This window comes from Rhineura floridana, chromosome 22 (genome assembly GCF_030035675.1).
Source record: "Rhineura floridana isolate rRhiFlo1 chromosome 22, rRhiFlo1.hap2, whole genome shotgun sequence".
In the NCBI taxonomy this organism is placed as follows: domain Eukaryota; kingdom Metazoa; phylum Chordata; class Lepidosauria; order Squamata; family Rhineuridae; genus Rhineura; species Rhineura floridana.
Window position 1 is genome coordinate 15,436,085 of NC_084501.1, and position 23,355 is coordinate 15,459,439.

Below are 23,355 nucleotides of genomic sequence, written 5' to 3' on the forward strand. Positions count from 1 at the left end.
CTCGCCCGGAAGCAAATAGGAAGCCAGTGGTTAAGAGTTATTCTGAGATGAATTTACCAGTTAGATTTAAAAGGTGTCATGATCTTACATGAACCTTGACATTGGGATGAAAGTTAAGCAGCAAGAATTAATTATATAAAATGATCCTTCTCGCCAAGCAATTAGGACATCACAACTGTACTCAAGTTGTGTCAAGGAACTGGAATCACTGAACTGCGCCATCTATTCCAGGGCAAGGAGCTAGCATGATCCTGACAAAATTAAGATTGCATACTGATGGCAGGAGGCCATTTTCAAGACAGACCAATAACTGAATAATGTGCACATTATTATCAACAAACAGGTAAAATCAATTAAAAGCCAAGTTAACAAACAAGAACAATATTTAAGTGGGACCTTTTCCACACATTCACACCATACATTTAAAGCTCTATGATGCCACTTTAAGCAGTCATGGCTTCCCCCAAAGAATCCTGGGAAACAGTCACTTGTGAAGGGTGCTGAGAGTTGTTAAGAGGCCTCTAATCATCTCACAAAGCTATAGTACCCAGAGTGATTTAACGGTCAGTCCCTTTTCCCAGGGAAACACTGGAAATCAGTCATTAATTTCAATCAATCTATTTTGAGTTGAGCTTAAATGAATGCCACCCAGAGTCTTTAGAAGTTTTAGGGGTCCCTCTAGACTGTTGCTATTTTGTGGGAGGGATTCCAGCGCGTAGGCCTGCACAATTACAGTGGGTTGAAATGTTTTGTCTCTCTAGCACAACAAATCCACTTTAAAAAAATCAGACCAAGAAAGTGACAAGGAAGTGCATTGAAAAGTGTGGGATGAACAGATGACTTAAGGGGAAAACATGCAAACACCTTGGAAGCAGTTCAGGACAGATTCCGGATGAATACAATGTGGACTGGTGCTCTGATGAGGCCTTGAATCCACTCTGGGGTTTAGTCTGAATTTTCAAGGAGCTGTCCAAGGCATTCAATCTATTTTGGAAATAGGTTTCAGCACATTGGACAGCTCCTTGAAAGTTTGGACTAAGTCCCAGAGCTGATTCACTGGCCTGCTGACCAATGCCACCAGGTTCCACTGAATGAATGATCGTTGTTGTATAAACAGCCATCTTGCAGCCCAATCAGAATGGATTTTCAATAAAGACTATCTATAGCCTGAACTCCGTGCAAACTTGGTGGAAGCAAATTGGAATTAAAGCTCAATGAAGAGGTCATCTGGAGGAGTCCTATGACTGGCAGGAATTCAACAGGTAGATCTTTTTTTAAAAAAAAGGTTCATGATAATGCTGCACCTTCCATCAGTATCTGCCTGATTTTTTGTGTGTGTGGTGGATCAGACACCACTGACCATAATAAATTTACCTATTCCAAATTTGTGGTTTGATTTCTTTTTTTGTCTTTGTGGTGTGCCAGGTGCACAAAGCAGGCAATGAAGTCATTTGCTAAAAAAATGCTTTCAAGCGCCACTACCTGCATTTCAGGCTCTGCAGGTTAAGATCTTGGGATCAGGCTGTCATCTGCTCTCTGCCCTAGAGAGGGCATTGTCCCCATGCACAGCCGAGTGAGAAAAGTGATGAAAAGCATTTTCTTTCTTTCTTTCTTTCAAAAAAAGCCACCCATCATTACCTGCTAAATACAATCAGCTTTCGTTTCCAAGTGTGTTTGCTGGAGGCTGGGAGATAATGAGGAAGGTGCCAAATATGCTGAGAACATCTCAAATAGTTTCCCAGGTGTGGGAGGATGATGGCAGCAGGGAAGCACATGCTCTCATGAAGGAAGATTCCACCAAAGAAAAAGCACTTTACCTGCCAAGTCAGAGAGCTGGTTTATCAAGCCCACAAATGGACGGCAGCAGCTCTCAGGCAGAGGTATGTCCCACCCTTACTCTCCAATATCTTTTTAACGCAGCGCACCAGGAAATGGATGATTGAGTCAGAGGCCCTGGCATCTTTGGAGGAGCCTCTGGGGGGATTCCCCATTTCCTGGTGGGAGCGGAATGGGGATAGTTTTCTGCCTAGCCCCACCAGTTCTGACCTGCTTGTGGATGCTCCCAGGGAAAGAGATTTGCTATTTGAAATTTATGAGGATGGCAACCTATGAAGGGTGTGGGGAATGTTGGCCCATGGGCCAAATCTGGCCCACCATGCCTCTGAATATGACCTCCCTGCCACCCAGCAGCAGTGGAAGCTAGTCCATTTGGACAAACGGGGCAATGCCCCACCAAGCCTTGCTTCCTCCAAGACCACCTGTTTTCTTATTTACAACCTGTCCAGAGGGTGGCCCTGGCTCTCTGTGTCCTCCTTAGTCTCAGTCTTGCCCCTTGAAGAACTCAGCAGGAGAATGAAAATGACAAAAGTAGAATTAGTTGACTCTGGCTCCACCTACTGTTGGTCTCCAACAAGAGTAAACTACATGAAAAATAAATATCATGTCTAGTGTAGCAGAGTTCAGACTGGGTAGATCTACCATAGATGGGCATTATTATTATTATTGATGATTATAATGATTATGACAACAATGACGATGACAATAGTAGTAGTAGTAGTAGTAATAATAATAATAATAATATATTTATTTATTTTATTTATTTTATTTAATTACGCTTTTAAATTGCCCTATAGCAACGAGCTCTCAGGGCGGTGTACAGCAAGATAAAACCACATTTGTGTGTCTCATTCATTGACTGGATGAGAGCCAATAAACTGAAGCTGAATCCAGACAAGACTGAGGCACTGTTAGTGGGTGGTTCCCTAGACTAAATGGAAGGGATGTGGCCTGCTCTTGATGGGGTTACACTCCCTCTGAAAGAGCAGGTGCATAGCTTGGGGGTACTTTTGGATCCATTCCTGTCATTTGAGACTCAAGTGGACTCAGTGGTGAGGAGTGTCTTCCATTAGCTTTGGCTCATAACCCAATTATGTCCCTATCTGGACAAGAATAGCCTGACTTCTGTTGTCTACACTCTGGTAACCCCTAAGTTAGATTACTGCAATTTGTTATATGTGGGGCTGCCTTTGAAGACAGTTTGGAAACTGCAGGTGGTGCAGAATTCAGCAGCCAGGCTGCTCTCCGGGACAAGACAATCTGAGCACATACTGTAACAGCAATTCTGGCACAACTGCACTGGCTACCAATTAGTTTCTGGGCTCAATTCCAAGTGTTGGTTTTGACCTATAAAGCCTTATGTGGCTCAGGACCCCAATGCCTCAAGGACTGCCTCTCCACAGATGAATCAACCCAGACCCTGAGCTTGGCATCTGAGGCCCTTCCTTGTGTGCCTCCTCTGAGGGATGTGCAGAAGATGGTGACACAAGAACGGGGCTTCTCAGTGGTGGCCCCCCGCTTATGGAACACTCTCCCCAGAGAGGCACACCTGGCACCATCATTATCTATCTTTAGGCACCATGCAAAAGCATTCCTCTTCTCCCAGGCATTCGGTTTTTGATTTTCAGAGGGCTTTTGATATTGTGGTCTCTTGTTGTTGTTGTTCCACCATCTTATTCAGGTATTGTGTGGAGTTTTGGTTTTTTTAAACTGTATATTTGTGTTAGTTTCATATTGGTTTTAATCTTTTTATTGTATATCACTTTGGGTTCATTTTTATGAAGAAAAGCAACTAATAAATTTAATTAATTAGTCGTAGTAATAGTAGTAGTTGTGGTGGTGGTAACAACAACAACAACAACAACAACAATAATAATAATAATAATAAAAGGCAGCATTTGATTTAATTTTCTGTACAAGACTTTGGGAAAGAGTGGCCTCATCATCTATAGACAAAAAACTTCTTTTTCCTAATTAAACATTTATATAATAATACCTGGCTGATGGTGTGACCTACCATAGACTGATGTTGTACAACTCATGTCTGGTTTGGATCTAAGAGCTGGTTTGAGACATACATGTATACATGTTACCTAGTCCATACACAGACTCTTCTGCATGTGTTCACAACCATGCTTAACACACATCATCGATGCCACATTAGCAGTCCAGCCTTCACCTCCCCAATAATCCTGCAAAATGTTGTTTGTTAACGGTGCTCAGAACTGTAGCTCCACAATGGGCAAACTACAGTTCCCAGGATTCTTTGAGAGAAGCCCCGACTATTAAGGCGGCATAGACGTGCTTTAAATGGACGGGTGCAAGTGCGATCAAAATGTCACCAAGCTTTCACGGAAGCGAAACAACGTCACAGACTAAAAGCACCTGGGATAGCGCTGTGTGCCATTCTGGTTGCCTCATCTCAAAAAAGATATTGCAGAGTTGGGAAAGGTTCAGGAAAAGGCAACCAAGATGATCAAGGGGATGGAGCAACTCCCCAATGAGGAAAGGCTGCAGCATTGGGGGATTTTTTGGTCAGAGAAAAGCTGAGGAGGAAGAGACATGATAGAAGCATATACCGTTATGCATGGTGTGGAGAAAGTGGATCAAGAAAAGTTCTCTCCTCTTCCATAACTCTAGACATCAAAGACATTCATAAAAGCTGAATGTTGGGAGAGTCAGGACAGACAGATTTCTCAACACAGCACATAGTTAAACTATGGAATTTGCTCCCACAAGAGGTAGTGATGGCCAACTCAGATGGCTTTAAAAGATGATTAGAGCAATTTTGTGGAGGATGAGTCTATCCATGGCTGCTAACCATGAAGGCTATGTTCTACCACCACTGTTGCAGGCAGCATGTCTCTGAATGTCAGCTGCTGGGAACTGCAGGAGGGGAGAGCGCTCTTATGCACAGGCCCTGCTTTCAGGTTCCATGCAGGTGCTTTTTGCTTGTTAAGATTGGCCATTGTGAGAACAGGGTGCTGGACTAGATGGGCCACCGGCCTGATCCAGCAACACAGCTCTTCTTACGTTCTTAACAGAAGCACACCTGCAGTCATCATTTGTACTTTCCCGTCTATGATAATTGGCTTTCCCTGGACAGGAGCCTCAATCACCATGTGCTACGATAACCTGTCGTCTCCCAGCCCTTGAACAACTGGTATATCTTCTTGACAAGGCCAGCTCCTAAATTATTAACTTCAACTCACTTATTTTGCTCTTGGCCTAGAAGTGGTAATAATAAACTAGCTGGCTTTCTTCCACCAAGGTGGCAGTCAGGTGATTCAGTAAGGGGAAAGTGATACATTCGACATGAAAGCCAAGGTGGAGTTGAAATTATTATAATTTATAACATTTCTATCCCAGTCCTTCTTCAAGGAGCTCTGGAAATAAAAGATTCAGAGTCTCACCACTAGCATCACCATCACTATTTTATCCTTATAGCAATGCTGCATGGTAGGTCAGGTTGAGAGATAACTGGTCCTAGGTCACACCCAGCTAGCTTTGCAGTTTAGTGAGGACTTAAACCTTGTCTCACCACTTCTCACAAGGTACTGTGACCGCTATACCACATAGGCTACCTCTGGTAGAATCCTTGAACAAGGGATGAATATTCAGCTTTTAAGGCCTATGTCCTGACTTAAGGTTGTATTGAACTAAATTTACTTAGAGTAGACCCACTGAAATTACTGAACCTAAGTTGGTTGTCTGGGTTGGTGCCAAAGGGCCCCTCCTTAGGGTGGGTGGGTAGCGCTCCCTTCTGCAATCCGCGGCAGGGATGCATGCATGTAGCACACATGCATGCCATCAACCAAAGTAGCGGCAGAGGCATCCACCCCTTAGGGAAGCTTCAGGTACCATCTTGGTTGATGGCAGGCATGAGCTCACAGCATGGGCAGCTTTCACCAAGGAAAAGGTAGGTAGGTGGGGCAGGGTGTGTGCGTGCATGCATGTGCCAGGGCAGGCTTTTGTCCAAGGGTCCCAGCATGCCTGGCACTGGCCCTGTTAGTTGTGACTATCAACTTCAATGGGTCTACTATGAGTAGGATTTAGTTAAATGCAACCCTTACTGCTTTTGGAAGCCAGTGGGTCATAGCTCAATATTAGGCCATAAACTCTGCATGCACCAGGAGGTTAACATCTCTGCAATAGCGGGGTAGGGTTGGAAAAGACCCTTGTCTGAAAGTCTGGAGAGCCATTCTAGACCAGGAACGGGGCACCCTTCAGATGTCGTTGGACTCCAACTCCCATCAGCCCCAGCCAGCCTGGCCAGCAGTCAGGAATGAAAGGAATTGTAGTCTGGCCATCTGGAGGGCCACAGGCTCCCTGTCCCTGGTGTAGGCTGTGCTGATCTAGATGGACCAATGGTTTGATCTGGTATGAGGCAGCTCCTTTGCTGCTAACTGCTGGCTTATACATATAACTGCTTAAATGCTGTTGTGGGGCAGCATAAGTAGAGTCAGAGGCACTAAGCCTCTGGATGCCAGTTGCTGGGAATCACCAGTGGGCAGAGTGCTTTGCATCCATGTCCTGCTTGTGTGCTGCCCACGGGCATCAGTGAGAACAGGATTCTGGACTAGATCGGCCACTGGCCTGATCCAGCAGACCTCTTCTTATGTTCATATGTACTACACTCCCACTATGCCTACTGCACAGTAGGGGAGTGGCAAATTCAGAAGTGCCGGGTCTCTTCATGATAGTCATGCCATGCCCGCTCATAGCCATGCCTCCTCGCTCACTTGCTGTCTGTCATCATCTCAACACCCCTCAGTCCTTCCCATGTGCACCTTCTCCCACAACAACAGATGTCCCTAGGGGACAATCAGCATGAAAAGGGAGTGTGTTAGCTACTGAGAAGAGTCAGTATCCTGGTGGGAAACACATGGATTGTCCATGACTTTGGTCATTGCACACATTACATTGAAGGTGTTGCAGATACACCTCTGGCGGGACTTCTCTGTTGAGTGTACATTGAAACGGGCCATAATTAACATGGACTATTATGTGTGAGCACAACTCTCTCACTTTGCTCCACTCACCCTCAATTACACTCCACCCTCCAGCAGCTCAATGTAATAGGACATCTGTGGGTGTTCATCATGTGCAATGCGGGACTTAATGGGGTTTACAGCCTTCAAATGGACCTGCTGTCCCATTTCTTGGTTCGTCATAGGGATGAGAGAGAAGATTATTTTTGATGTGAACCTACCTAATTTGTGCTTCCCCAAACAATATGCAATGCACCTCTCTTTTGGAATGTGCACTTCTCTGTATTTCTCAATGCATTTGTACAAAAAGTCATTTGTTAGTATGAAAGTGTACATAAAGGTGCATATGGTTGCGGAAATAACAACCAAAAAAATGCATTTGATTAAGCAGAATTGCTTAAAAAATGTTTTGTTTAGGCAGAATTGTACACAAAACCTTATGTATATATGTACCATTAGACCTGATGTCCAGGTCCCCCTGGTCCACAGCAATCCTGGGACAACTGTTAGGCATCAGCCAAGGTTGAATACCAGACCTCCATGTCTCGGTGAGGAAGGGGGTCTGGTCAACGCCCACTGCATCTGGAGTGACCCTGCCTTTACAAATTTGAACCTGCATGCTCTTGCTTGAATCTCTCTTTTGTCTTCCTGCTCCCCCTATATTACCAATGCAGATGTGTGCTTTGATAAAAACACTACAACAAAGCAGTTGTATTGACGTGACTGTGTATACACCATTGCATCAACACTCCTCTTTGTGCAGTGCTTTACTGATGCATCTGTGAAGTTCTGTGCATCAAGCAACCACAGCGACAGGAAAAGTAAAAAAAAAAGTCAAACAGTAGTTCTCGAGATTGCTTCTGTGTGAAGTTTCACCTGTGTGCAGGACACTGATGCATTTATGCATCAATGAAACCCAGTAAAAAACAAACAAAAAGCAATAGGGTTCTGATCTTATGTGTCACTGCATTAGGATTCTTTTTCTGCAGTGTTTTGTCCAAGGCCAGCCCTTCGATTAGAGCAGATCAGAAATGGTTCATAGTAACGAACATAGGAAGCGGCTTTATTCTGAGCCTGAGCCATTGGTACACCTAGCTCAGTGTTGGCTGGCTGTGGTTCTCTAGCAGGGGTGTAGTCATCAAGGGTGTCAGGGGGGCTTAGACTCTTTACTTTTTGGGGAGCAGGGTTCCTGGGTCTTTAGCATCCTATGAGCCAATCGGCACAAAAGGAGAGCATGTCAGCCCCTAAGAAGAGTCTTCTAACATGCCTCCTTGTCCATTCCTGCTGATAGGAGCCAATTGGAGGAAAAGGAGGAGAGTCGGTCACTGAGCCAGAGGGAGAGGGGAAAGGAATGGACGGAGGAACAGCTTCTCATCCCTATATTATGTGTCTCTGTGCTGGAATTTGCAGTAGAATATGATGTGTCCCCCCCATCTCACCCCACCCCACCCCACCCCATCCAACACATTCCTCAAAGATTTAACTTCTAGAGATCCCCTCCAAAGCCACCCCTCAAGGTAAAATGGGGGCAGGGATGTCCATAGTGAATTGCTGCCAGTGACATTTATTAAGATAGGGGAAGTTCTGCTGAAGGCCACATTTTCTCAGGGACAATCTGTTGGGGGGCACATGGTGGTGTTGGCAGAACCAAAGTGAGCAGGGGGATCTTCTTTGTCTCTCTCTTTCTGCCACACAGCAGTGTAGTGGCAATTTCAGAAGTGCAGGGTGCCTTCATGTCAGCCACAGCTACGATCCTCCCCCCTTTTGAGCCTGGTTGAAAATGAGATGCTAGTTCATGTCTTCTCCCGCAACAACAACAGACATCCCCAGGAGCCAATCAGCATGCAAGGGGAGAGTGGTAGCTCCTGAGAAGTGTCTTCTCAGTGGCTGTCTCGCCTCCTTTCCTTCCAATTGGCACCAAGGAACAGGAAAGAGCAAGGAAGCATGTTAGAAGACGCTTCTCAGTGGCTAACACACTCACCTGCATGCTGATTGGCTTGAAGGTCTCTGGTGACTTGGGACACTGCCGGAACCCTGCTCCCAAAAAGGTGAGGGGTCTAAGAGCCCTCGGGACCCTAGACATTAACACCTGTGCTGCCACCACCTCTTGAACACACACCTATCTCTGCTACCCCTTTAGGTGTTTCTGTCTGTCTGTCTGCCTTCCCCTTCTCTCACACACCATCACTCCCTCTGTCAAAGCATTTCTGAACTTGTCCACAATCTCTGTGTTGCTGAGGCTGGTGGTGTCATCACTGGCAGAGGCCATACATTTTCTGACCACCACCCTCACTTATTCCAGCCCCATATCTGTCCTGATTAGGGAAGGGGCAGATACTGTATTCAGTTTGTGTTTCAAGCTGTATCTATCAAATCCACACTTTCAGAAACCGTATGAGAACCGAAACAAGGCCTTCCTTCAAAATTTGCAGTTACCCGAACTGTGCGATGCAGATCCCCAGCCAAGCAATGCTTCACAAAAAAAAAAAAAGTATGTATTGGGGGAAATGTGCCTTAAAATGAATATCTTAGTGAAAACATACACGTGCATTATGTCACGAGGAATTGTTCACAAAAGGTGTGCATATTAGTCAAAGCTGCATACACAAATGTGTTTATTAGGAGAGATTCGCACTGAAAGGCAGAAGAAATTTTTCATGTTTTTATTTTATTTTAGAAGATTAATCACTAATTGCTGCGGAAATGTGAAGAACTGAATTTAAGAGAGGAGAAAAAAGTGAATGTGAGAGAACCAAAATTTACAGATCCTTCCATCCCTAATCTCTTTCTCTCTCTCTCTCTCTCTCTCACACACACACACACACACACACACACACACACACACTCACACACACACCTTTCTGCTCTTTGGTTTCCCCCCCTTTCAGACCCTTCCTCTTCTTTCTCCCCTTCCTCCTCCCTGCCCAGTGGGTCACCAGAGAAGGGCCAGCTCACTCCTGTCAGAGACTCAAACAGATCACTTGCACAGGACTTTTGACATTCAGCCGAGACTGAGCCACAGGTTGCCACACTTGTGTTAAGACTAAGAAAGGCCCTATGCGAGATTGTGTCCTGAAGTCACAAAAGGAGGAATGTTCACTTCACAGACTGCATGAAGATTTAATGTCTGCGTGTGTGGAGAAAGAGAAAAAGGAACGCTATTTGAATACTCTCTCCAATGTGGGTGACGAAATATGGGGCTGGCCAAGGGAGTTGCTGGGAAACTGCTTCAGTCAGGGATATCCTTTGAATTAGGCAAGGCAAAAGCCTACACACTGAGGCCAAGATCTCGGCAAGCGTCATTTCCCAACTCTTATCCTCTAAAGAAGAGGGCCCAGCACAATGCGGTCAAGGTCTCAGGCCCGAGATTAGGCTAATAGTAAAGCCCACAGAGTGGTGTGTGTTCGATTGCTTCTGCCCTTAAAATGGCCACATGTGTAAGACAAACGTGTGTGAGACAAGCATTGTGTCTCATACCAAAAAAAATGTAAAAACCAGATGATCACAAGCAGGTCTCCCAACAATTAGAGCGCTGAGCAAATTTTGGCCAGGACCTAATTAAAACCTTTGTGCTCAAAGGCTGCCTCATTCCCTTAAGGCTGTCTGTGATTCTTTATAAAAGCTCCCGTGACTCTTAAAAACAGCTTATTTGACTCCAGCTTCAGAGGGAACCAGGTAAGCCTGATTTGATTAACACCACCTGGCTCATGATGCTTTTTGCAGTGGTTTCCACTCTGAGCTGCCCCCTCCCTACAGGGAGCCCATCTCAGCCCACTCTGTTTGTGAGGAGCCCTGTTGACTAAGCTGGGAGCAGCCTAGATGAGCCTGCCTCTCTAAGGATCTTGCATGGGTTGGTGGTAGAGCATCTGCCTTGCATATTGAAGGTCCCAGGTTCAATCTCTGGCATCTGCAGGGAGGGCTGGGAGAGACCCCTTTCTGAAACCCTGAGGAGTTGCTGCCAGTCAGGGTAGACAGTATTGAGCTACATGGACTGATGGTCTGACTGTAAGGCAGCCTCCTATGTTCCTAAATAAGTGTACTGCTTTTTATTTGTGATTGAGGTGACAGGTATGTTCTTTCCACCTTTTGCCTCCCTTCACATCAAAGTCCAGACTGTTCTCATCTGGCTTTTCCTCCATGATTTTGCTCTAATGGTTTCAAGAGAGGGACAACAAATGGGTGGCTTCCTGCTGTTGCTGGACCCCACTTCCCATCATCCCTGATCATTGGCCATGCTGGCTGAGACTGATGAGTGTTGGAGTCCAACAACATGTGGAGGACAACCAGGTTCTCCATTTCTGATTTTGGACCTGGAGTCCATACACTTTTATCTTTATTAAGCCCCTTAGATCCTAAGGTAATTAACTTAAGGAAGTTTGCAGGACAGGTTTGTGTCCTATCCTACCCCCTGCATCCCGTACAAACTTCTCTAGAGCATCAGAGAGGCCCTTCTGGACAACTTGGGATGGTTTGTTGTGGGACGTGGTGGGAAGTCAGCCTTAGAATCTAAGATAAATTAAGGAAGTTCACAGAAGGAAAGCTCCCCATATCTTCCTTCTCCCAGCAGCCCACCAACCCCCTCATTCCACATTGGTTTGGAGGGCTCCCTGATCCCCTGGAGAGCCTTTTCTTTGGAGGGGGGTGTCACAGATAGCTTGAGGGGAATGGCAACCTTTCCTTCTGTGAACTTCCTTAAGAAACTTTATCTTAGGATCCAAGCCATTGATGCTTACTTCTGAGTAGACATGTATAAGGTGTCACTGTAAAAGACTGCTTGTGTGTGTCTGTTTTGCAATTGCTTTTTGAGATATTTGTAAAGCTTTTTGTTTTTAAAAAGAAGTTTTTGAAGATCTTTTGTTCTAGTATGTTTCTAAAGATGTTTTGTTTTTAATATATTTTAAAGTCTAAGATGTTTTAAAGTGTTTTTAGTGTTTTTGTTTGCCGCCCTCGGCTCCTACTGGGAGGAAGGGTGGGATGTAAATTTAATAAATAAATAAAATTAGCAGTTGAAAAAAAAGTCAAAATTCATTGGTTCCTCCCAGAGAATGCAAGATAATCTTCACACACACACACTTTTGAAAGTCCAATTTTGCTTCATGTTTATTATTATTATTATTATTATTATTATTATTGATGACAACGTATAGTTCAGGAATATGGAGACATTTCACAGAAATGCCTTTATTCAAAGTAGGAATAGCTAAACTGCCTCTGAAATTCACTTGAAACAATGGTTTCTTCTAATATGCCCTTCATTCCTATATATATATATATATATATAAACTGATCAGAAATTATACCCTGCTTGGGAAAATTCTGCCTGTAAGCAAATTGAGATGGCCTTCCATTCATATTTTCAATATGGTGAAGTAGGGATGGGGGAAAAAATTTATTCAGTTTATGTTTAAAACTATCAAATTCACACTTCTTGAAAAAAGATGAGGATCAAAACTTTCAGCATTTACACTTATTTGAATTTGTGATACAGCTCTCCAAGCAAGCAATGATACATCAACGCATCTGTTGGGGGAATTGTGCATACAAATAAATGCAACAGTGAGAATATCATGCAACCATGCATTATATCCACATTTGTTGTCCTTCTGATAACTCTCACATGGGAATTTAATTTAAAAGTTCACCAACATCTGCAAATAAACCCCATCACTCATTTGGACCCAGTTGTTTGATATCAGGCGTAGTGTGTTTTTGTTAGTTGTCTAAATTTCAAAGAAGGATGTAAATGGGGGATGCATTTAGTTTAATTAAAAATATGTGAAGAACTGGTTTACATCAAGGTAGGCATGCAATCCCCCCCGCTGGCAAATGCATCCGACAATCACAACAGGCTCATCCTGTGTTCTGAAGTTATTTCATCCCAGACTCCTCCAAATGAGCCGGTTTCTTTGTTCAGAAACCAAAGCTTCGCTCTTCAGAAACCTGCCCAAACCAGTTATTTAAATGCTGAGACACTCAGCCTTTAGCAATTCAGGTAGTGTCTGGAATTCCATCCACACCCTGCTTTGCACGCTCTAATTGACAAGACAGCTTTCTTTTCAACAGATGAATTGCCATTTTATTTATTTATTTATTGTGACAATTTCCATGCTGCTTAGTTGCCGATGTCTTAAAGTAGCCTACAGCAGGGCTTCCCAAACTGTTGTCTGTGGACCACCAGCGGTCCACAAGCTTTCCTCAGGTTGTCTGTGGCATGTCCACATTTAAATACCCGTAGTGATTTGCAATTGTGTTTCTGTTGTTTCTTTTCTTTCTTGTGTTTATTTGATAGTTCTGCAATTTGAATTCTAGGGAGTGCAAATGGTAATGCAATACTGCACAAGAAATAGGATAAGCGATAAAAATATATTTTTTTAAAAAATAGAGCATCTAGCACAGCACACTACAATTCCTAAAACAGGCAGAAAAGTGGTGTCATGAAGTGGTCCATCAAGACTATCAGCAATTTTCAAGTGGACTGTGGGGAAAAAAGGTTTGGGAACTACTGGTGTACAGTAGGCTTAACACATACAGAAGAGATAAAATCAGTGAAAAGCTAGCTACAAAATCAGGAATGACTTAAAATGCCTGCTGAAAGTAAAAGCTAGTCACTAGATGCCAGAAGTTCAAGAGGTAGGAGGTCCTGTCCAATCTCAACCAAGGGTGGGCTCTGTAGAATTGGTCCCATGATGCTGAAACCGTGGCTCCTGGTGGATACAAGCCATGGGGGACCATTAACAGTGACATCTCCCAAGAGCTCAGTGACTGGGCTGGGATATAAGGGATCTGGTGGTCCTTAAGATATCCTGTCCTCAGATATATATACAATGATCTTGAACCTGGCCCTGTAGTATATGGACAGGCGGTACAAGCTTTTAAACACCAGAGTGAGGTAGTGGTGGTAGGCTGTCCCCTGCCAACAGTCAAGTCACAGGAGTTTGCACCAGCTGGAGCCTCTGGGCCAGGCTCAAGGGTAGCTATCATTACTTCATCATTAATCAATTGTCTCCCTCTCCCTCCCTCTCCCCCCCCTCAATATATATACATACTTCTTTAGCTGTTATTTGTGGGAAAGAAATGCTCAAACTATATTTGGTGTGTGTGTGTTGGAATAAAGATTCCTGTCTTCTCCTAGTGAAGAATTCTGGATAATTCTTGGAGAAGGGATGTTATTCAGTGGTAGAGCATCTATTTTGCATGCAGAAGGTCCCAAGTTCTATCCTGGGCATCTCCAGTTAACATAGATCAGGTAAAAGGTGATGGTAAATCCCACTGTCTAAAACCATGGAGAGGTCATAGAACAACCAGTGTTCTTCAACTTCCGTTACACTTTACTTGGCTAGAGACCTACCAGGTGCAGAAGCACAAATTTCCAAGGATGGCTGTGATTCTACCACATCATAGCTGTCTGGAGGGGCTATAGTCCAAGAAAAGTGGGGCAAAAATAAGCCAGAGTATTTGTTATGGGATTTCAGAAGAAAGTTACAGGATATGCACTGGCTGGAAATGAAACAATGTGGCCACCCCAACACTTTTTGTAGGTGCAATACAAAGAACATTGAAAGCGAGTTCACATGTGATTGCATCACAAACAGAAGTTACCATGAATGCACAATAAATAGGATGTCTGGAGGGGTCTTGTATAAGGCTGTTTGATATTGGGAAGGGGCCATAGCTCAGTGGGTAAACCACATACTTGGCATGCAAACAGTCCCAGTTTCAATCCCTGCCATATCCAGTTTAAAAGGATCGGGTAATAGAAAATTATATATATATATATGTTTTGTCCAAGGTAAGCAAACAGCTTGACCTTACCAAAAGGTAGCATCGGATCCTCCCAGTTCTAGAGTTTGCCAAAAAAAAAAAGAAGAAGCACACCTTCGGCTTGTACATTTTGCAATATGTATCTCGGTGTAGAGAGGATTTGCATCTTTATTTCTGTGAAGTGGGTACAGAGATGTTTGTTTGTTTTCACCTCCTGCGTTAGTCATGGTTGTGTGTGGTTATCTTCAGTTCTGATGTCCACCTTCCCCTCCAGCAGTAGGTGATTCATATATATAGATATATAGATTACACCCATTGTGGAGCTTTCTCAAACATTATCTCCTTTTTGACGGTATACCTTTGCTGCACCTGCCCTCTTTTCACTGCACATGTCAAGGGGAGCATGCCAGAAAGGTCCTGCTCAGTCATGAAAGCCTCACTCAGGAAGGAGAGGGATGCATTTTTTTTCTTGGGTTCCTCCTTGGCCTTCTTCTGATGGGACTTCTATGCCAGTCACACAGTGGTGTAGTTTGGTAATTTTAAACTCTAGTCTTGGCAGAACTCTTTAATCCTGTTGCATTTGAATGCCCTTCTGCTCATTAAGAAAAGCCAGTGGCCCATCTAGACCAGCATCCTCTTCTTCCAGTGGCCAAACGGATGCTCCAATGGGAAGCCCAAAAGCACAACTTGAGCACAACAGCAACTCTCCCGACTTCAAATGCTGGAATGCATTTGAAGGCATCAGGCTAGTTTAGGAAAATCCTGCCCACCACCACCACCACCCAGCAACTGCTGCCTGAGATGGTTCTCTCACTATGCCTAATGGAAGGGTTGGTTCTGTTGTAGGGGTGGGTGAGACATTCATTTCAGTTGGCATGTTAAGTGACTCTATCAAATTTGCAATTTCAGAAACAATGAGAGATCCAAAACACAGCTTTCCTGTTGTCTGCAATCTATCCTGCAACCTGCAGTTGTTTGAATTTTGCAATGCAGTTCGCCAACCGTTTACAAAAAAAAAAGAGTATATACAAGGGGAAAGTGTGCATAAACATGAATCTCTGCGTGAAAATAACATGCAAAAATGCATTATATGAGAAGAAACAGCTTGCAAGAATGTGCACATTAGTCAAAACTGTTTACCAAAAAAAGAGAGTTTATTAGGAACAATTCTTGCTAAAACGCTGGAGAATTTTCAGGTGGATATTTTTAAAAAATGTAAATTGCTGCAGAAATGCGTAGAAGTTAATTGAAGATTGGGGAAAAATTAGAAACTCAGAGAACCAAAATTGCCAGATCTTTCCAACCCTACCCTGCAAGGGGGTGATGGGGGATGGTGATGTTGCTGGGAGCACATCTTCTGACGTAGCTCAAACTTTGGTGGAAAAGAAACTGGAATATCTCCATGGAGGGGGAATAGCTTACTCTCCCATTTCAGAGCCTGACTGGGGAAATTCACCCTGTTTTGAAGCCCATCCATATTGTACACACACACACCCATTTTCTGGGTTCTAATTTGGAAACCGCAAGCGTTTATTCATTCTCTTTGATTCATCTCCTCATTTGAGGAACACCCGCCTTGCAAATGGGTTTCCTCCTCTAACCGGTCTCTCAGTGTGCCCATAACTGTGATGCATCGCTGATCTCTCATCTGGGGCTTTCAAGAGTTGCTGCTTGGGTTTGTGAGACATAATTAGCAATGCCGAGCAAGAGCAGGGGAGAGAGTGAGAGAGAGAAATGATTAGGGAGTGCCTGAGCTCTCCTGACACATAAAAAGCTGGGGAAATAAGCTATATAACCTCATATAGGCGGTGAGTTTCCTTAGTCTCAAGCAAGCTTGAAGCAGGTATGTACTGAATGCACAATGTTCGTTGTTGGACTGGACTCTCAAATAAGGATTAGAGGAAGGAAGGGTGTGTGAATAGACAGCAGGAAAGGGGACACAGGGAGGATCGTGCTCTCTTGGGAATGGGACCCTCACCCAGTGGAAAGGATGTCTCCAGAATGTCTGTGGGCTGTGCTAGGTATGCAAGTCATTATAATAACCGGCCATGAAAAGTCTGTAGGAGGCAGAAGAAATCCAAGTAGGTCATTAGGAATGTCACAAAGAACTGCGAGAAGGAAGGAAGGGGTCCATTTGGAGCAATTGTGTCCAGCTGGTCACTTGTAAACAAATATAATCACTTTGGGCACTGGTTCCATCTGGCTCTGCCTTGTCACTGGATTCTTCTGTGGCCTCCTCAAGAACAGCCACCAGGCTTGGGCAGACACAGGAAGAGTTTGTCATGAAATGGGAGGCTTTCTGCTTGCATGAGGAGTTTTGAACCCTACGATAGAAGCAGACTTGATTTTTATTTATTTATTATTTGAATTTTCCTCCCCATCAGCTCACAAGTAAAGTTCTTTAGATGATAGTTTAATTTGTGGAAGAGGAAATTGTGGCCCTTTTCCAGATGCTGCTGGATTCCATTTCCCATCAGCCCCAGCAACCGGCATTGATCATGGTCAGGAAAGATGATGGGAGTCAGAGTCCAGCAGCATCTGGAGAGCCATAAATTCAATATTCCTGAAGTAGAAGCACTGACGTAAGTATTGGTGCAGTCGGGTAGCTTTTGGACTCTGGACTTAATGGTCTTATGAAAGATAAGGAAACTAGTATCTTCTAGATATTGTTGGACTCCAACTCTCATTACCCCCTGTAGCCAGCATGGTCAATGGCCAGGGTTGATGAGAGCTATAGTCTAACAGCTTCTGGGGGTGGCACAGGCTTCCCAGTTGTATTTTAAGCAGACTTAACCACATTTCTCAGGGTTGGGGGAGATACTTCACAATCCTGTTGATACTGAATGTTGCTGAGCATGAAATTCCAATATAAGATTGGTGGCATTTGGAGGCACACAATCTTCTTGGTGATTGAGAGAAAAGTGTGATTCCTCCTCCAAGACAAGTGACTTTTCTTAGAGGGTGGTATTGGTTGGGTGGGTCCATTTGAATATCCATGTAGCCAAGTAGCCACTGAACATCAAATTAATTCTGTGCTGTGTTTCCTCTGAACCATTTCTCCATGCCCCTCCCCATCCAGGCCGATTTCCATCCCAGCAGAATGTCCAGCTCGGGTGTGAAGTGTGTCACGACCCCATGTGTTGCATCATGTCCGGATGCGAAAGTGGTGATACATCCGCCGCCATTAGTTCTCACCCTACCAGGTCTGAGCCTCACCACAACCCCAAATCAGTGCCTCGTGGAAACCAAGACTTCGTGTCTCACCAATGGCTCTGAGGAGAACAAAGGTGGATGCTCCACAGCGGTTGTTACTAAATCCACAGGTCTGCGGGCCCTTTCTGGTGGAGATACTCCATGTTGTACGACCACCTGCCCTGACTCGCAAGTGGTGATACAACCACCACCTGTTTGCATTACAATCCCAGGGGCAGTCCTATCCAGCTATCCCAATGAATGCCTCATAGAAACCTCCAACCCCTGTGTCCCCAGTGGATCCCAACCACGTGCCATTGCCCGCTCGACATCCTCTTCTGACTGCTGCCTTACCCCGCACCGTATGTCTCGTTCTACTTCTGTCCCATGTGGGCTCAACAGCACACCAGTTTGCATGACGCAAGGCCCCAGCTCCAAAGTGGTGATACACCCTCCGCCAATTGAGGTCACCATTCCCGGCCCTATTCTTGAAATTGCTGCGGAGGAGTGCGCGGTTGAAGTCTACAACCCATGCACCACTGCCGGCGCTTTAACAAGTGGCGAAGAAAAGTGTGCCATCACCAGTGGTGAAGAAGGGGAAGTCAAAGCCCTGACGGCACGTGCTTTGTCCTGCACAACTGTGTGTGGGGTGTTGGGTGCTTCTTCCTCATGCATCTCCCAAGGACCAGAGATGAAGATTGTCATCCAGCCCCCTCCGATTGAAGTAGACCTTCCTGGACCAATTCTTCAAGTCTTTCCGGAAGCATGTAAAGTGGAAACGCTTAACCCATGTGCTCCTGAGACCCAGGCACTGTGCAGCAGCAGCGAGGCAACTACCTCGACAGACCTTGCCACCAAGAACACCTCGCTGTATGCCATTAAACGCCCTCTGCCTGACATCAGAAGGCCTGCTCGCCCTTGGGCTGAGATGTACAGCCGATCCTTAACTCCGAGAGCCATTATTGCCCAGCCATCTCGGTTTTCCAAATACCGCCGTAGCTTCAGTACTACAAGCTGTCAGTCATCCTACTGAGCTCCCCCATATGTATGGAACAAGGGACTGCTGGAGCAAGGATGGGCTTCATGGTTTCATCAATGGAAAAGAGTCTTCATCCTCAACACTTATTGAACAGATGGACAATATTCTTGAGTTCTCTCTCGGTGCTTTGGAGCCAGGAGCTAAGATGTGTTTTCTCTAATATTACATCCAATTGGGTCCCTTTGGGATCCAAGTGTGAACATTCTAAACTCCTGGACCCTGTCGATTGCAATGTTTACATGTCCTTAACTCTATCTGCCATCGTTGGCCCCGTTTCTCTTGATGGGGCAGCATGGTGCGCTGCAAATGAACAGAATTCAATGGTGCCTTAAAGGGAGAGCAGTGTGCCTCCAAATACCAGTTACTGAGAATCACAAGTAGGGAGGCTTGGTGTTTCATTTGGGTCCCACTTCTGGGCTTCCCAGAGACATCAAGGTTGGGCCCTGCAAGAACAGGATGCTAGACTAGATGGGCCTTTGACCTGACCCAGCAGCCGGGTTCTTCTTATGTTCTTATGAACAGTTACTTTAATTTCATTTTTTGCTATTATAGTGTAAAATCACTGATAATTTAATGTGAAATCAAGAACTATGGTTGGTTATCATATCTGAGACCATGGCTATAGGCTATGGGCAGTATGCAGTTGACACTTCCCATCAGCACAAGGATTTCCACTTGGACAACAGGACTTGCCCGCCCCTCACTTCCCCTATGTTTGCCCTGTGCTGTCCCCATATCTGCTCCAGAGGGTTGTGAGAATCCCTAGAACAGATTTAGGGTTGTTGTTGTTTTTTTAAAAAAAAATACTTTTGGGATTTCATTAAAAAGAAAAAAAAGATCTAAAAGGGGGGAAAAGTAGGTGTAAGGAGCAAAAAAAAAAAGCTCTGTCAGCTCATGTTAACAAAACATTTAAACATCCATACCTCCATTTCAGTTTATACATATGGATCAATATGTTTCATTCAAATGTGTCTCCAGATGAAGTTGGTGTTTATAGAAAATATGCTCAGATGTAGCAAGGGAGTTTAGGTCATCAAACCACTGTGTAACAGTTGGTGGGTATTTGTCCTTCCAGGATCCAAGTATGTCTCTTAGTGACCATTAAAGTCCATTCTTGTTGATCTGCCATTAATCTCCATATAGCAGGAAAATATTTTAAAAGCGCACAGACATCTGCAAAATTCATGCATGTCACCAATGCAAAATTAATATGGGCAACAACTTCAGACCAAAAAAGAAGAAGAAAATATAGAAACATAGAACAGATTTAGGGGGCAGAGAGGGGGAGAATGTTCCACTGTGCAAGCAGAAATCTTTGTGCTAATGCAACATTCGTGCAGCACTAGGTTGGCTTCGACCCATGAATCCTATGCAGCCTCACCGAAGAGGCCTTATTCCCCTCAATGACGCTTACTTGTGAGTAAACAAGCATAGAACCACATGCTGCATAAGACATTCAATTGCAGCCGGAGGACATAGAGACAGGAAGATTCCCTACTCCATTAAATTATATGTAATAATAAGTTTTTAAATACTTAAATATTTACAAATAGTTTTCATCATAATTTAAATAAAGCCAAAACTGTGGTTGTGTGTGAAATGATTTTTTTTAAAAAAATCCATTTGTAAAAGTGCAGATGTGCCTAATAATAAAGCAAGACTATTATTGTTGTTGTTGTCATCGTCATCATCATCATCAAACTCTCTTTTATTATGAAGAGCTAAAGAGGGGGAGAAGGGGGTCATATGTTTTGGAATGGGTTTTTTTCAACCAGGATGGTGAAGGGTCTGGAATGCCTGAAAGAGTTTGTGATGTTTCATCTGGAGAAGAGAAGATGAAGTGGAGAAACCAAAGTGGTCTTTAAATATCAGGAGTAGGGACAGGAGACAAATTAAATTAATTTTGCATTTAAAGCCAAATTGATCCTATTTGCACTTTCCAAAACAATACGAGAACTGAAATCCAGCCATCCTTTGAAATAAACACTTCTCCAAATTTTAGGATGCATTCATACTCCAAGCAATGTTTCTTTAAATGAATATGTTAGGGGAAAGTGGGCAATTTTTTTCTTTTAAAAAAATGAATATATGACTGTAAATAACATGGAAAATGCATCAGATGAGGAGGAATTGCTTGAAAAATATGTGTGTGTTATTCAAAACTGCACAAAAATGAGATTATTAGGAGAAATTTGCACCAAAATGCTGAGCAATTTCCATGAGGTTTTAAAAAATAAATAAACAAAAAAATTACAAATTGCTGCAGAAATTGCTGAATTTAAGACTGGAAAAATGAAAAAGAGAAAACACCAAAATGGAGAGTTCCTTCCACCTCTAATCTGGAAGGTTGTCTGTCATGCAGAAGATGAAACAGATTGATTCTCTGTTGCTCCAGAAGACAGGACTAGAACAAAGGGTGGGAATTACAAGGAAACAGACTTTGGCTAAACATTGGAGAAGTTACCTCGTGATAAGAGATGCTCACAGCGTGCGGGGAAACCTTATACTGAGTCAGACCATCATCCTTCTAGCTCCATCTTGTCTACCTTGATTGGCAGCAGCTCTTCAGAGTTTCAGACAGAGGGTCTTTTCTAGCTCTACCTGGAGATGCTGGGTATTGAATCTGGGGCCTTCTGCATGCAGTGCAGATGTTCTCCCACTGAGATACGGGTCAGTGAAACAGCTTACTTTGAGCGGTGGTCATTTCTGTTCTGAAAGCACATCTAAAAATGTACCTCCACCACTTTCTACCAGGCCTCAGTTAAAAACATTAAACAAGTTAGGGGAGAATACATTGAAACTGAAGGCTATCAAAACAATTCATCCTTTCCATAAGGTGGCTTGCTGAAATAATGGCACTTAAAACTTATTGCAGCCAAAGTGCTTTCGTGAGCTAGAGAGTTCCATAAACTACACCCCATTGGACCCTCACTTTCATGTTGCGGATGTCTCCAACTCTGGCAGGCACCACCAGACATGCCTCAGTGGCAGATCACAAAGATTGGGCAGGACTATGCTTCTCAAAACCAGATGTCGGAAGCCACAGGGGAGAGAGTGCTCTTGCACTCAAAATGTGGAGGTCTGAAGACTGGTAAAATGAGAATCTGAGAAGAAAAAAAACAAAATTAAAGTATTTGCCCATCCTTACAGCTCTCGAAGGCACTGGAGTAGAGAGGATCAGAACTCTGGAAGTGAGGAAATCTGTTTTATTTGGCAACTCTGAGGAGGAGTTCAAAAAGGCCAAGATTTATGTAGGTCAGAAAGGTGCTGAGGATCTTCAAAAAAAATGAATGCAAGAAATGAATGCTGGCTGGGTGGGGACCAAATTCAGTGATAGGGAAGGGAGTTAACCTCTGTGAGTTTATCACTCGACAATTATTGTAAGGCAAGCCCTAGAGACAGACTATCCACCACCCATTTTGTCCTCTCTCTTTTTGTTTGGGTGGGTGTTGGAGCATGCCCTTTTGGATGAGCCTCCTTTTGCCGTGGGAGTTCAATAATCACGCCAACCTACTCCCTTCCCTTTCAGGTTTGCTTATCTAAATTCCCAAGGAGACATCTTAGCATGATCAGCAGAACCAGTGGCCTGGCCCACCACCACCCAAAGCCCTGGGATAGTATCCAACTAAGTCCTACTTAGAGTAGACCCATTGCAATTAATAAGGTCTAAATTAGTCATGTTGATTCATTTCTGTGTGTCTGCTCTGAGTAGGACTAAAGCTGGATGCAACTGCTGGAGCTGAGGGTTTGCAGTTAACTAGATCCTACTCAGAGTAGATCCACTAAAATTAATGAAACTTAGTCATGTCCATTAACTTCAATGTGTCTACTCTGAGTAAGACTAGCATTGAATACCACCCAGACCTCCCTCAAAAGCTCCAGAGACCAGCTATACTCTACCCTAAATCCAAGCTTTGAGTCAGTCTTTTGAAGAAGGGATGCAAGCACATGCGGGAACCTTAGGTTTGCACATTTAAAGTGCATTTAAGCACTCTGTCATCTTAGAGCAGGGATGGGGACTTGTGGCCCTCCAGATATTGTTGGAGTACAATGCTCCTCACCCCCAGCCAACATGACAAATTAAAGTGATGGCAGGAGTTGTCATTCACACTCCAGAAGTTGTTACAACTCCCATAATCCCTCATCATTGGTCATCTGGCCATAATACCAGTTACTGAAGGGGCATATTGGTGCCCAACAACATCTGGAAGGCAACAGGTTATTTTGTTTGTTCACCGCCCTGAGAGCTATTTCGCTAAGGGCGGTATATAAATTGAAATAATAAATAAATAAATAAAATAAACTGGTCCTTTAGATCAATAACATTTGCTGCTTCAGCTGAGGTCAAGTGGAACCAATGATGTACTTGGTCAGCTGCCTTAGATGTTCTCATACAGTAGGGCTGGGGAATCTGTGGCCTTCTAGATGCTGCCAAACACCAACTCCTATCATCCCTGACAATTGCTCATGCTGGCTGGGGCTGATGGGAGTTGGAGTCCAACAGTTTCTGGAGGGCTACTGGTTTCTTAACTTTGT

The 23,355-nt window shown here is 44.0% G+C and overlaps 1 protein-coding gene across 4 annotated transcripts; it reads left to right on the top strand.

Moving 5' to 3' along the window:
* The first annotated feature begins 1,826 nt into the window (after positions 1–1,826).
* LOC133374926 (uncharacterized) lies at positions 1,827–21,076 on the top strand. 4 transcript variants are annotated; one of them, XM_061606265.1, is made up of 2 exons: positions 1,827–1,880; positions 17,668–21,076. In XM_061606265.1, the coding sequence occupies exons 1-2, from the start codon at positions 1,854–1,856 to the stop codon at positions 18,811–18,813; spliced, it is 1,173 nt and encodes a 390-aa protein (XP_061462249.1). In that variant the 5' UTR covers positions 1,827–1,853; the 3' UTR covers positions 18,814–21,076. The 4 variants fall into 4 exon arrangements, with proteins under 4 accessions (XP_061462249.1, XP_061462250.1, XP_061462252.1 ...); XM_061606266.1 differs by lacking the exon at positions 1,827–1,880 and adding an exon at positions 10,413–10,502; XM_061606268.1 differs by lacking the exon at positions 1,827–1,880 and adding an exon at positions 15,497–15,784.
* Positions 21,077–23,355: the final 2,279 nt, after the last annotated feature.

Coding starts and splice junctions, on each gene's coding strand:
- LOC133374926 (XM_061606265.1), top strand. CDS start 1,854: ATGGACGGCAGCAGCTCTCAGGCAGAG. Junction 1,881..17,667: donor GCAGCAGCTCTCAGGCAGAG/GTATGTCCCACC, acceptor CTCCCCATCCAG/GCCGATTTCCATCCCAGCAG.